The 12,786-nt window shown below is 44.5% G+C and overlaps 1 protein-coding gene across 1 annotated transcript in view; it reads left to right on the top strand.

Moving 5' to 3' along the window:
- Positions 1-12,786, top strand: part of LOC130207561 (signal-induced proliferation-associated 1-like protein 2) — a 94,601-nt gene that overhangs the window by 41,289 nt on the left and 40,526 nt on the right. Inside the window, exons 2-3 of the mRNA XM_056436207.1 lie at positions 6,000-7,764; positions 11,684-11,817. Coding sequence (XP_056292182.1) covers positions 6,264-7,764; positions 11,684-11,817 — 1,635 coding nt within the window. The 5' untranslated portion in view covers positions 6,000-6,263. The remainder of the gene's footprint in view (positions 1-5,999; positions 7,765-11,683; positions 11,818-12,786) is intronic.

The following is a 12,786-nucleotide window of genomic DNA, read 5'->3' as shown; positions in this document are numbered from 1 at the left end:
AGTTCCTTTTGCGCAAGTGAAAGACATTGATTTTCACTCGGCGAAAAAGCAAAAAGAGATTATTGACGAGAGTGTCAATGGAAACGTGCCCACAACCCGATGTATCAACAGAAACACATGAGAACAGTCCTAACGCTCATACGCCGAGTGAAGCCGAAGTAGATGCATGACAAGTTGAAGTAATAGCCTGTCTTGTTGAGCTGATAAACCCATATTCTGAATCATTAGTCCCACATCCAACAATGAGGCACAGCACCATAATCACAAGGCACACCGTTTTGAACTGAAATTGTGTCTGATATGTGTGATATAATGGTCATTTCTAAGGGAAGAGCGGCATAAAATAAAGCAAAACAATGCCGTGGAGGGACCCCAACATGGCCGCCAGAGTTTGTTGTGGTCACGTGAGTGAATACGCTCTATAGGGGCAGACATGTAAGTGTCGGCTGAGTTGACCCAGAGATTCAACTCGGGGGACGGGGACGCCGCTCGGTGCGTGAGGATCCCCTCACTCTGCGGCCCTTGCCGGGCGCATCGTCTCCGTTGCGGTGCGCGGCGATTGAAACGTCTGATAATTCTCGCAGATGTTATGTCATCTGATCGGCCGTTTTGATCGGCCGTTTTGAGAACGCCGATCAAAACCGATAATGGGAATATCGGCCGATATGGATCGGCGCCGATCAGATCGGTGCATCCCTACTAAACAGTAGAAGGCAGGTTACTAGGAACCCAAATAAAAGGGGGTTGTGAACGCACTGAGTGGCACTTATATATTTGCTTCAAATAGTAACACAGCTTGACTCACTATATGATGAAGTCCATGAGCTGGAAAATTGGTGTAATCATCTTGGCCTCTAACCTACATTGCGCCGCAGGATGAGAGGATGACTACATCGCAGCTTGGCTTCGTCTCCGGAGGTCGAGGCATCTTGGGGACGAGGCCAGCTACTACGTCCTGCTTGCAGAGAACAGAGGAGCATTAATATGGCTCAATTACGCTGGGCTATATTAAAGATAATTGGCCATAATCACAGGTCTGCGTTCACCCCCGGGGCTGAAAGTGCATGGCCCAGCATCGTGGTAGGGGCTAAATAAACATGCTTGACCCGAGGTGCAATAGGCTGGACACTGGAGGATATCTTTGTGAAAATTCAAGAAGGAACTGCCTCATTTGAGAGGCTTCTTTTCCCCACAAGATGCTCTTACTGCAAATCTTGATATTGTGCTTGCCTAATTTTGACATCCAGGTGACTTTTTGCAATTTCGACACACAATTTACTAAACTGTTAGTACATGAGCGAGCACGAAATGTTTTTCAAATGTAACCTTAGGTTTTTAAAGGGTTTATGACTTGGCCCTGCTGTTTGAATGTACAATGTGTACCTAATTTCCTAAAGTGCTGTCAGCTCGGAGTGGATGAACCTTAATAATTATGTGCAAGAAATATTTCCAAGTTTGCACCTGGGATCAAATTTAACTGCAGTGTTAAAATAGGCGCCGCTGTTTTGTGGACCATCTTTGCATTGTGACTCATAAAATCATAAATACCCAGTGAGACCAATCCGATACTGCGAACGTGGATAATTTGGACAAAAAGACAACTCCAGGTTTTGTTCAGACAGACCTGCTCTCCAGAGCGTTGTGTAGGAGCTGTAGAAGTCTAGAGAAATCCGTCAGTCTAGTGAGTCTGTCAGAGTTGGCTGACATCATGCTGCGTGTCCTGCTCGGGTGAAATATCAGCGATAGTGTACCATTAATCTCAGGAAGTTGGACAGAACGCGTGCACTTTTCTGACAGCATATTAATATCTGCCGGGCCTTTAATCAGGCCACAATGTCAGAGGATTATTTTAAGACCTGGCAGAACCACTGGGCCACTCCTCTCTGGATGGCCCACGATGAAAGACGGACTATCCAACATCGGAGACAGTGAATGAGTTCATTACTGTAATTAGGCCTCTCTTCCTCTCCCCATCCCTCCTTCACCATCCCTTCCCCCTGTTCACCAGGCCTTGTGTCTTAAACACCCATAATGGCGATGCATTACTCCAATAATAAAGGGCTGTTAGCAAAGCAGACTGCCCACCCTCCATCTGCTGCCTCCCTTCCACACGCACACACACACACACACACCGCTACAAAGGCAGCAAGGGACAGAAAACAGCCTCCTTCAGGTCACAAAGAACATGGAATCTGCTGACCAAGTACCCTGTGGCTCTCTCTATTGGTTCGCCGGGGGGATGGATGGATGTGAAGTGAGACATGGTCCAACTGTGTTCATTAATCACTGTCGCAGAGAAAGTAGCTAATGGGAGGCGGGAAAGGGAAACGCAGACCACCATGGTCACTGGTTTATCCTGTCCACAATGTGAAATAAAGGTCAGCTAACCCTTTGCTGACCCCGTGTAGCAGCACAAACAGGGAGAGGCAAGACGGTAACATAAACACATAAAACATTCTTCTGTTTGTTTTTACTGTGAATTCACAAGCAGTTGGAAAATATTTGGAGTGGAAATTAGGAAGCTATTTAACAGTGGTGATTTATTTTGTTCCTTTACTTTTTATTGCTTCATGTTTGTCCATTCTTTCTCATTCCACACGATAACGTAACCTTGTTGCTCCTACCAGTGATAGTAAACCTCAAGCTCTGATTGTTTTTGTTACCTCTAACTATCTTATTTTTATTTACATTTTTGCTGCTTGACACTGTAAAATCTCCTTCATGCTGTTTGGTTGTCATGCGTTGAGATTACAGTATGTCAGTTTCTTTGTTCGTCTCGTTCTCAGTCATCCGTTAAAGCCTCTGTTGGAGTGTCCCCATTGATGAAGCTGTTTGCACAGGTGTCACATTTTGCTCTGTCTCGCTCTAATTGTGAGTGTAAAAGGGCCGCGTTCAGTCAACGCATGACATTTGGTGTTGGTGTTCAGCAGACTGCCATATGAGTCACCATTCCACTCTTTTACTGGACATAAACTTCTTTCACACACAGTTCTTGGTGAACGACCGGGACAATTGGGCACCGCTAGTGATTTTCACCATTTGCACCATAAAACTGCCATAAAACTCAACGGAAAAAGAAGAGGAAAATGGGGCACGTAAGCTGTCACAATATTGTTGGACAATATAATATATAATTCTGATAAATGTTATATTGTCATTTCGAAACTATTTTATGGCACTAATAATCTAATAACACACTAGTTCAAGATGCCTACACACTTTTAAAGAGCAATTGATTTAAAATTGAAAATGTAATTATTCTAAATAATTAAAACATGAATTAAATATAAACACACAACTATTACAATGCACTTTCGGGCTCCGGTAACAAAGATATTGCTATATGCGAGTCATGCTCAAGTTTTATATTCGTAGGGAAAAGAAAAAAAACTGAATTGAAAACTACTGTTTAGTCGATGGTCTTAAAAAAAGATTGAGGTAATGTCCATATATTGTATAATAACTTAATTATTACCACGACGGGCCAACATCTCTCATCTTAAGGCAAGGAGCTGTTTTTGTCTGATACCAGTGTTCTTTAGTGTTGTGTGGATTAAATACTCAACAAGTAATATGTGAGTTGCTCGCTCCATATGAAAGCGTCCTTTTTGTCAGACTGACTTGATTTTATTGTGCTTATATGCAATGTTACTGCTTTCAGTCACAACACAGCCAGAGCAACATTTCCCCTAAAATGTCTAAAGTGTAACAATAACAGTTGTGCCTGAGAATGTATCCTGCTCCCAGTCCCACATGAGTCCATGCAGGAAATGTTCCTAAACATTTCAGGAATAGGCTCATTATGTGAAAGGGACTACATACATCTAAAATCATTGGTCACATTGGTATTACATGTGTATGAATCAGAAAATAGACCATATTAGTAATGGTTTTACTGAATATTGAATGGGACAATTCTCATTTGTAATGTTCAATAATAAAACCCAAACCAACTTCAAATCTACCACTTGAGCCTTTCAGACTCGAATGTTGTCTGCATTGCTTTGGTAACATTGACTCCACTACAAGCTGGCAGATATTCCATTATTCATCATTTGCCAGTTCTAAAGGACAAACATATTTCCCAGAACAGTACTTGTCGCAACATTATGCACTTGCATGACACAACACAATGTCTTTCTGTCCTCTACGCCTTGTGTTTAAACGCAGTGGCACGGCAGTGTTGTGTTTGTGAATGAAGCTGTGTTCATAAGCAGACCAGTCCGTGATGAGAGAGAGAGAGAGAGAGGAGTGTGGGTAGTTAGGCAGTATATCTCACTGAGGAGGTATCATTATCAATCTCTTCATGCACATTTAGGTCATGCATGCATTAACCTGCATTTGGCCCAGGCTGAAGCACATTCAGTAATACTATGTTTCAGGTTCAGTGTAGTTGGTCCAGTCTGGCCTGTAGCTAATCTTGATGTGACCCACATTTCATCCCAAGATAGTTTACTAGTTGTCTGGGAACCGAATATATAATACCAGAGTCCAGGGGATGGAGCTAAAGTAAAGGTTGGGAAGCCGTGCCCAACTTTGTCCTTGAAACCTCACAAACGACAATAGCTTTAACAAGGATTCTCATCGGCACTGAAGCAAAACAAAACTAGCAATCCAGTGCCTCTGTGATGTGGAGGGTTCTCTTGGTAACCCATGGGGTTTTCACCTGATTCCAGTAGGAGGAAGGAGGCACACCACCAGCCCCAAATAACACGAGAAAAGCATTTAGGTCAATGTAGGAAGACATGTAGTCGCCAGTGTGACATGGTGTTGTGTTAACTTCCATGCAGAAGCCAGTTTTTTTTGTGCAGGTGATTCCATTCCAGTCTAACACCTCAGTGACTTACCCCCACGACACCCGACAACATATTCAATGGCATTGGATGGAATTTGATGCAAGAGGAGTTGCTCACTTCCTCTTTTGCTTTCAGCGACCGCATGCAGCACAGTCTTTGTTTGTTGGCATCTTTATTACATTGTCCATGTCGAACCGTTTCCCGCAGTTGGAACGGGGCTATAGGACCAACATGACTTTTGGCTGTGACTCAAAAGTCTACACACAGCTGATTTACAGAGACAGTACGGATACAAATGGAAACCATGTGAGTTTGCAGCACCAGTGTATCCAACATCTGAAATACCCAAGAGGGAACAGATCTGCTTTTCAAGGACAAGCCAACTGTTGCTTCCACTCCCCTTCCCTCTGTCCTCAGATGGTCAGGTTAATAAATAAAATCTGCAGCCTTTTGTCCGTTTATTTTCCCCCCAGTTGAACACAACTGAACAAGGGGAAAAGAACTGATAGGGTTAGAGATTTATTTTCTCTAGTTATGGTATGGAGTGGACTACCACTTCCTAAATCAGTGTGTTTGTGGCTATTTTGTGTATTATATTGCATGTAATGCATGTTTGTTTGTTTGTCATAGTCTGTTTACCTCATTGGTTTCTTGTTAATTTTCCTCTTAACCCAATACATCTGAATTGGTTTAAAAGGTCGATGTGGCATTGTTGTTGAATATGCAAAACTATCCCCCATGTATAATCTGCAGTTTGATGACGCTGCGAGCAGTTGGATGAGATATTGGTACATGTGAACATTTAGCTGAACATCTGCCTCTTGTTGCTGTAATTTGCTTCACCGCCATCTGTTAGGCATTGGCTGGAAGCACCAGCATAGATATACATCTATCTTGTTACAAACCCATAATGGCACCAGCTCCTCTCAAATACTCTAATTAGCCGAATTCGCTGATATGCTCTGCAGTTGCTCCAAAGCTAATGCAGCCCGACAAAACCTTCAGTTGGAGTGTATTACAAGATAACAGGGTGCAGAAGATTTAGTTCAACAGTGTGATCATTTTTTATGTCTGAACTGAATGTGCCATGTTTGGGTCATTTTGAGGAAGACAAAATTACTTTTCCTCTTCTCAGTTTCAAAGTTTTAACCCTCTCGCCGTGTGCTAACATTTTTCTTCTGTCTTTTCGTTTCTGTGCCATAGATCCAACCCTTCCAGCTGTCGTTCTGCATTGGCGACACGCTGTGAGAAAAAACTCCACGGCGCTGTGCCTCAGCGCCCCTCAGACACTTGTCCTTGACATCCAAATGCTGCGTGTTGATCGTCGTGCCAGCCGCCTTCTGTGAGTTATGACGACGGCTGCTTCCTTGACCCAGGAAAGAGGCTCCTCCTCCGCTCAGCAGTGAGCGAATCGCATGATGTAATGAAGGAGGGAAGTCTGCTCTTCAAGGAGTCTGCCAGCAGGATATGAGTATTTTGAGCCTTGTGACAGATAACAAATCAAACCTCGTGGGAATTGTGGGAGGCCCAGAAGAATACTCCAGACCAATGCAGTCAGAGGAGCTATTCAACAGGAAACTGAAAGCCCTGAATGGTAGCATGGGACCGCCAGCCCCCAACATGCAGGGGAAAACCGAGGGCTCAGGGAAAACAAATGGTAATCCAGCCATGCCTAAAATGGGCGTCAGGGCCAGGGTGACAGACTGGCCACCAAGGAGTGATGGATGGGACGGACGACCTTCGCCGAACTATCAGAGTGTGATACCTGTATTTCAAAACGGTCAGCAAGAACTTTCTGTGGAAATACTGGAGCAAGGCGAGGCAGTCTGCCTGGAGGTAGACTATTCTGACAAATACACACTGAGTGACCTCCTCAGACACTCCCCGCTGAAGGGTCTACATCCAATCCGCCAGCGCAGCAACAGCGACGTTACCATTAGTGACATTGACTCTGAGGACATAATGGACCAGAATGCCGTCAATCCAAACACTGGGGCCTCACTGCACCGCGAATATGGCAGCACATCCTCCATTGACCGCCAGGGCCTGACTGCAGACGGCTTCTTCACCATGCTTAGAGGCTACCGAGTTGACACTCTGGACCACCGCAGCATACCGCCTATGGGTTTCCCCGAGCTGTTGCGCTGTGATGCCTCCCTCTCCCCCAGCATGCAGACAGCAGCCCAGATAGCCAGGGGTGAGATAGTCCCCATTCCGGGCTACGACTACGTAGACAACTCTCTCATTTACAGCCGGGAGCCAGAGCGGTCCTTCATGAGGCGCCTTAAATCGGAGTCATCCGAAACGTCTCTGTTCAAGAAACTCCGGACCATAAAGAGCGAGAGCGATGCCTTGCGGCTCTCGATAGAGGACGACCGGCGACCACTCAGCTTCCAAAAATGCTTTGCGCACTATGACGTCCAAAGTGTTCTTTTCAACATCAGCGAGGCGGTGGCAAGCAGATCAACCCTGAGCCAGAGGAAGAACACCACCACTGGGGCTTCAGCCGCCTCAGCTATAGGGCTTGGAGCTGTGGTGTCCGGAGGTGGAGCAGTGGCTGGACCCGGGGTTGGGTGCGCCGATGGCGGAGCAGCAGGATGTAGCAGTGGAAATACCCCCATGTTTGAGTCTCCACTCGGCAGCAGGGAGGACTTAAACCCCAAGGAGAACCTGGACATTGACGAGGGAGATGGGAAGAGCAACAGCTTAGTGCTGACCTGTCCTCACTTCCGCAATGAGATCGGTGGTGAGGGCGAGAGGAGGATCTCCCTCTCCAGAGCCAACAGTGGTTTGTCAGAGAGCTGTTCTTTTGAATCCTCCTTAAGTTCCCACTGCACCAATGCTGGCGTCTCCGTGCTAGAAGTGCCTCGAGAAAACCAGCCTATTCACAGGGAGAAGGTCAAACGCTACATCATTGAGCACATCGACCTTGGAGCATACTACTACCACAAGTACTTCTATGGGAGAGGTAAGGAATTCTTCGATGATGCGTTATATTTGAGTGTACTGAGATTAAACGGTGAGGATTTAAAATGGCTCAATGCTGAGGATTCTTAAACTTCCAAGGCCAAATCCATTTTCCTTCAAGACTATGCACAATGCTGTGTGAGAGCAATTTCCCAAATGGAACAGCCTCGGCTCATTGGATAAGATATTTTTGTAGGACCAGATGAAATAAGGGCCAGAACAATAGCAGGCTTGTGTTGGGTGTGTGTTTCACTTCCTCGGGAGAGGAGCTGTCATGTCCTCCCCGTGATATTGCCCTGTACCCCGCGGAGAGGCTGTGATTAGTCATGCGAGAAGAGAGAGGTGAGAGAGAGGGTGTGTTTGCAGCTGTTCGCTGCGGAGGCCGCAGGGGTGCGAGAACCCCTCCTCTGAAACTTTAGGGTCAGTAAAACTATGCCATGTCCCCGAGTCCCCTCATTAAAACACCTATGTGCCTGATGCTGGAAATGCCACGCAGACCCCGACCCATCATCACATTATACGTGTCTGTTTTTCCCACTGTCTGTGCGACTCTGTCCACCGCTCTCAGCAGATTGAATTACCCATTCTTGAGCCTCCCCAGAAAACAGCTGCTTCACCTTTAACACTGAGAGATGCCTGACCTTTTCTTAAAAAGATACTGAGTGTTAAATTATTCTTCAGTAGGACAGTTTTTTATCTCAATCGAGGATCAGTGTTTCCAGTTAACGAGACCATTACAGAGCTGTTTGTGTACAGTGTCTTTCATTGTACCATGAAGTTTACTCTGATCATTATTTACCGAGAAATGTGGCCTCACATTGTAGTATTTAACCTCTGAGGCGGACCAGAGTATGCACAACGCTCCGTGTTGCTGTCGGTTTGCTTTTGATGTTATGGCTTTTACAGGAGATGCCTTTTTCACAGTATATCGCTGCAGCTTTTGCCCTTTCTTCACGAGGCGTTTCATCGGAGAGACAATTCTGTCATCACCTCTGCTTCACCATAAACCCACACGAACAGGCGCACGCACACACTCGCACAAACATGGCCACATGTCAACACTTTAGGACAGGCTTTTATCAACCTGGGCTGAACATTGATCCAATTGATTGCCTGAAGCCCTCCTTCCCTTAGCAACAGGAGTGTTTTTCCCCAGGCTGCATTAATGGACACAATGTTTTGTCCACAACATTGGGCCATAACTTGTTACTTACACACACACACACACACACACACATGTATTCATAGAGTATATTTATAAAAAGTTCAAACATTCAGATTCAAGTTTCTGAAGGCATTTCTTCATTGTGGAGTGACGGGAAGATGTGAAATGTATTTGACATGACTATCAAAGTCATCCATTCGACAACTTTTGGCAAATTGTCAACGCCATGTGATGAGGAACTGTGACAAGTTTGATGCGTGTTGACAAAAAGCTTTCCTCTACAATAAACGCCATCCCCCTCACTGTGCCGTCGACATGCTGATGCCTCGTGGATCATATACAGAGGCCCCTGAGCCCCCGACCGTCAATTGACCGTATGCCTCACAAAGCATCTCCAACTCACTCCTCGCGAGCCATGTCTTCGGCGGTTAACCCCGCACTGCCTTTCATACAGTTAATGTATTACTCCTGCTGATATGTGCTTTGCCCCGTTAATGCCACAGTGACAGAAATCGGCGTGTTTATGTTGCATGCTCTAGTCTCGGGTTGGGTACAGGTTACAATAGTGTAAAGTAGTTCTGAAACTGGGCACTTCGCAGATGATGGAAAACAGGCTTCCGGACGCGCGTGAATTAAGTTATCAACATTTAATGGCAGGAAGTGTAAAACAAACATTCAAGGCGCTCTTCCTCGGCTCCCGGCTCCTCCGCCCCCTCAGCCTTGCGGCCTCGGGGATACCTGTAAAAGAGACCCGATTTCTCTAATCCACGGAGTTTTAGACTCTAAATCACTGGCCCCGGTCAAAACGTCACTTCCGGTCAAGTCGCTAAACAAGTATTTTCACAATAAGAGTCCCCTCTTGTTGTTGTCCGCATTAAAGTCACTTTCACAATAAAAGTCCCTGTTATTGTAAGTCACTTCACGGAATTCAACCGGCCTCGTCAATCTATAATACTAACATACAGTCACTCTCATGCAATATACATTAATTCTTGCCATTTACATGTGCATAGAGTAAACATGACCCCTATGCTTCATAATACATTAATATCAATATTCTCCCTAATATTTTCTATTATAATATCTTTGTATATGTATTAATTTAAAACATAAAACCTCTGCAGATGTTATCAAAATAAACTATTACAACCTAACAATAGCCTATCATTTATATAGCTACAGTAGCTAGCCAGAAAGGTAAACAGTCAAAAGTGTGGCTGTATTTCTCCCAAAAAGATTTTAACAATGCGACATGCAATAAATGCAAAAAAAAAGTTACATGTAGAGGGGGGAACACGCACATTTAATGAAGCATCTGGCATGCCGTCCATTTTAGCACCGGTATCGGAGAAAACCCAAACGATAAGCCTTACACAGCATGGATGCTTAGTGAAAACTTCTGCAGGAATCTCTTTGCGAGGTTATTCTTTTGTTGTCTGCTAAATCCAGGTCTTTCTCCACGGTTTTAGCCTGGATTAGTGGGTGTTTGCAAGGCATCACTTTTTGTTTGCAGAGCTCAGTTCCTGTCCATGACCTAAACACACACTTCCACATACACAACACACATGCCGACCTTTATCAGAATAACATTAAAGATATGTTTTCGCAATGGCACCATATCTTTGCGATGTTCTCATTAACTAAACTATATTCTGATTGTCTTATTTAGGCAGTTATATTGCATTTTCAAATGTAATACTTTTACTTTATGTCCAGACATAAATTAGTACTGGTGTTTACAATGCTTTGAACTAAAAAGACTCTGAGTCCCCTCTCGTGTTTATCACATGTTTCTTTAATCCTCACAACCTGCTGGAAAGAACATCTGATGTGTAACTATCATCAAAACAACATTTGTCTACCAATCTGGCCTGTAAAAGTAAACATAAACATCAACAAGTGTTCTGCTTACATTCCCCTAAAGGACACAAATACTCTGAGCCTGATCAGAGGGGACATCCTGGTGGCCTTGTGGTTAAAGGCACATGCCATGAAACCACTGGGTTTAAATGAAGCCAGGAAACTTTGCCTCGTCTGTCTCTCCCCATATATTCTCTCCATGCAGTCAATTATCGAATGAAAGCCATATGGCATGAACACAAAAGCAAAAATGACCTTGAGTGATGTAACCCTTAATTTCAGCATGGGTTGTTAAGCCTGCTCCTCCGTACAGCCACAGTCTGTCGTGAGTTCAAAAACACACATTTTAAAAAAGATACAAAAAGCCCCCTATAAAGAGGGTGTTTATGGGGCGCTTTTTGTATCTTTTTTTAATTCTCATTTTACATCATCAACGAAACAAAAATAAAATATGCCAAAGATAATATTTGACTAATGCTGTAAGAATACTTTGCTCTGAATGGGTTTATATCATGTCTGGGTCAGTGATGGTTCACAGAGCTCTATTTTTATTTGTTTGTTTAGTTTTTAAATCCCAGTGCTCTCATCCAAAGTGACTATTTCCACTGGACCCCCTGCTGCATTCTCTAATCAGTGTCACAGCTTGTCCAGGGCCAATCCACACACAAGATTTGTTTATATATAAATAAAATGTATGAATACACAGGCTCGGAAACATAAAATTATATTCTGTCGAACCAAAAGCAATAATTTTAAACGGATTTGAAGAACAATTATAGATTACCATTCTGAAAGATCTCTTGGAAGTAAAGGTTGTTTTATTATGTGAATTTGATGTCAACCCAGAGCTCTAAATGTGTGTTTCTAATTCCCATCTTTCTTGCTCGACCTCCAGAGCATCAAAACTACTTTGGGGTTGATGACAACCTGGGCCCCGTGGCGGTCAGCGTCCGCAGGGAGCGGCTGGATGACGGGAAGGAGAAAGATGGAATGCAGCACAACTATCGAGTCACCTTCAGAACCAGCCAGGTAACTACACTACATCGAAGTGCACTTATTATGCACATCCTTTTGTCTATAACTACTGGAGGTGCTCGGTGGGAGAAACCTGATTATTATTGCTGAATTAAATAATTGACTACGAGCCAGATCCTGCTTTTCAGGGATGTTTTTCGTGTATTGCTTTCAATGTTGAGGTCTCTCAGTTTAGGGCTTGTTCAAACTGCACAGGAGTGCAGGAATGCTTCGGTACTCCTGAAAACGAGGAGGCTTCTCGCTCCTAAATCTGCTCCTTGCACCGTGATATGCCGAGTTCGGTGCCAGTTGTGACTCAGTTGGCCAGTCATGCAAACACTGATTGCCGTCTATCGGAGTCAGCGCGCTTACCCTTGCTCTCCATACGCACCCAATTCTAAAAAACAACCTGTGATGCACGGTCCCACTGTCGCCTGCGTTACGGAAACCTCTCCCTGAGGCAGGGTGGTCTCATTCACTGGATAATTCAGGTGTGACAGACGTGTCGGGCAGGAAAATGTCACTGATATCCTGTGCCATTCTTGGTGTAAAGCACCACTCCCACGATAAAGCACTATATCTGGGTCATGTAGCCCTGCAGTAGCATGCAGACAATGTTTAGACCCACCCAGCCCAACAAATGGAGAGTCTTTTTGCCTGTACTCCTATCCTTTAGCCCCAGCACTTTCTGCCTCTCTCCGTCACTCTCCCTTCCCTCATCGAGTCTCTGAAGGATCTGCTTTTCAGTCGGACAGCCGTTGACTGCTGATATTCATATCCATAGGCTGCGTGCATGGAAATTGCCGTAAATGTGTCCGATGTTCCCAAAAACAACACAGAGTTACAAAGTGGGTGTCCAGAATCTGTTTGGGTCAATATTTACTGGCACATTAATGATCTTACCAGTAAAATATCACTTCACATTTACTGCGCAGTTAGCTTTTCTTAATTATTTAGAATGTGAGTTCCTAATGCCTTTCAATA

The sequence above is a fragment of the Pseudoliparis swirei genome, chromosome 17, assembly GCF_029220125.1.
Source record: "Pseudoliparis swirei isolate HS2019 ecotype Mariana Trench chromosome 17, NWPU_hadal_v1, whole genome shotgun sequence".
Taxonomy (NCBI): Eukaryota; Metazoa; Chordata; class Actinopteri; order Perciformes; family Liparidae; genus Pseudoliparis; species Pseudoliparis swirei.
Note: the sequence above shows the minus strand (reverse complement) of the source record. Positions and strands in the feature narration are given on the sequence as shown.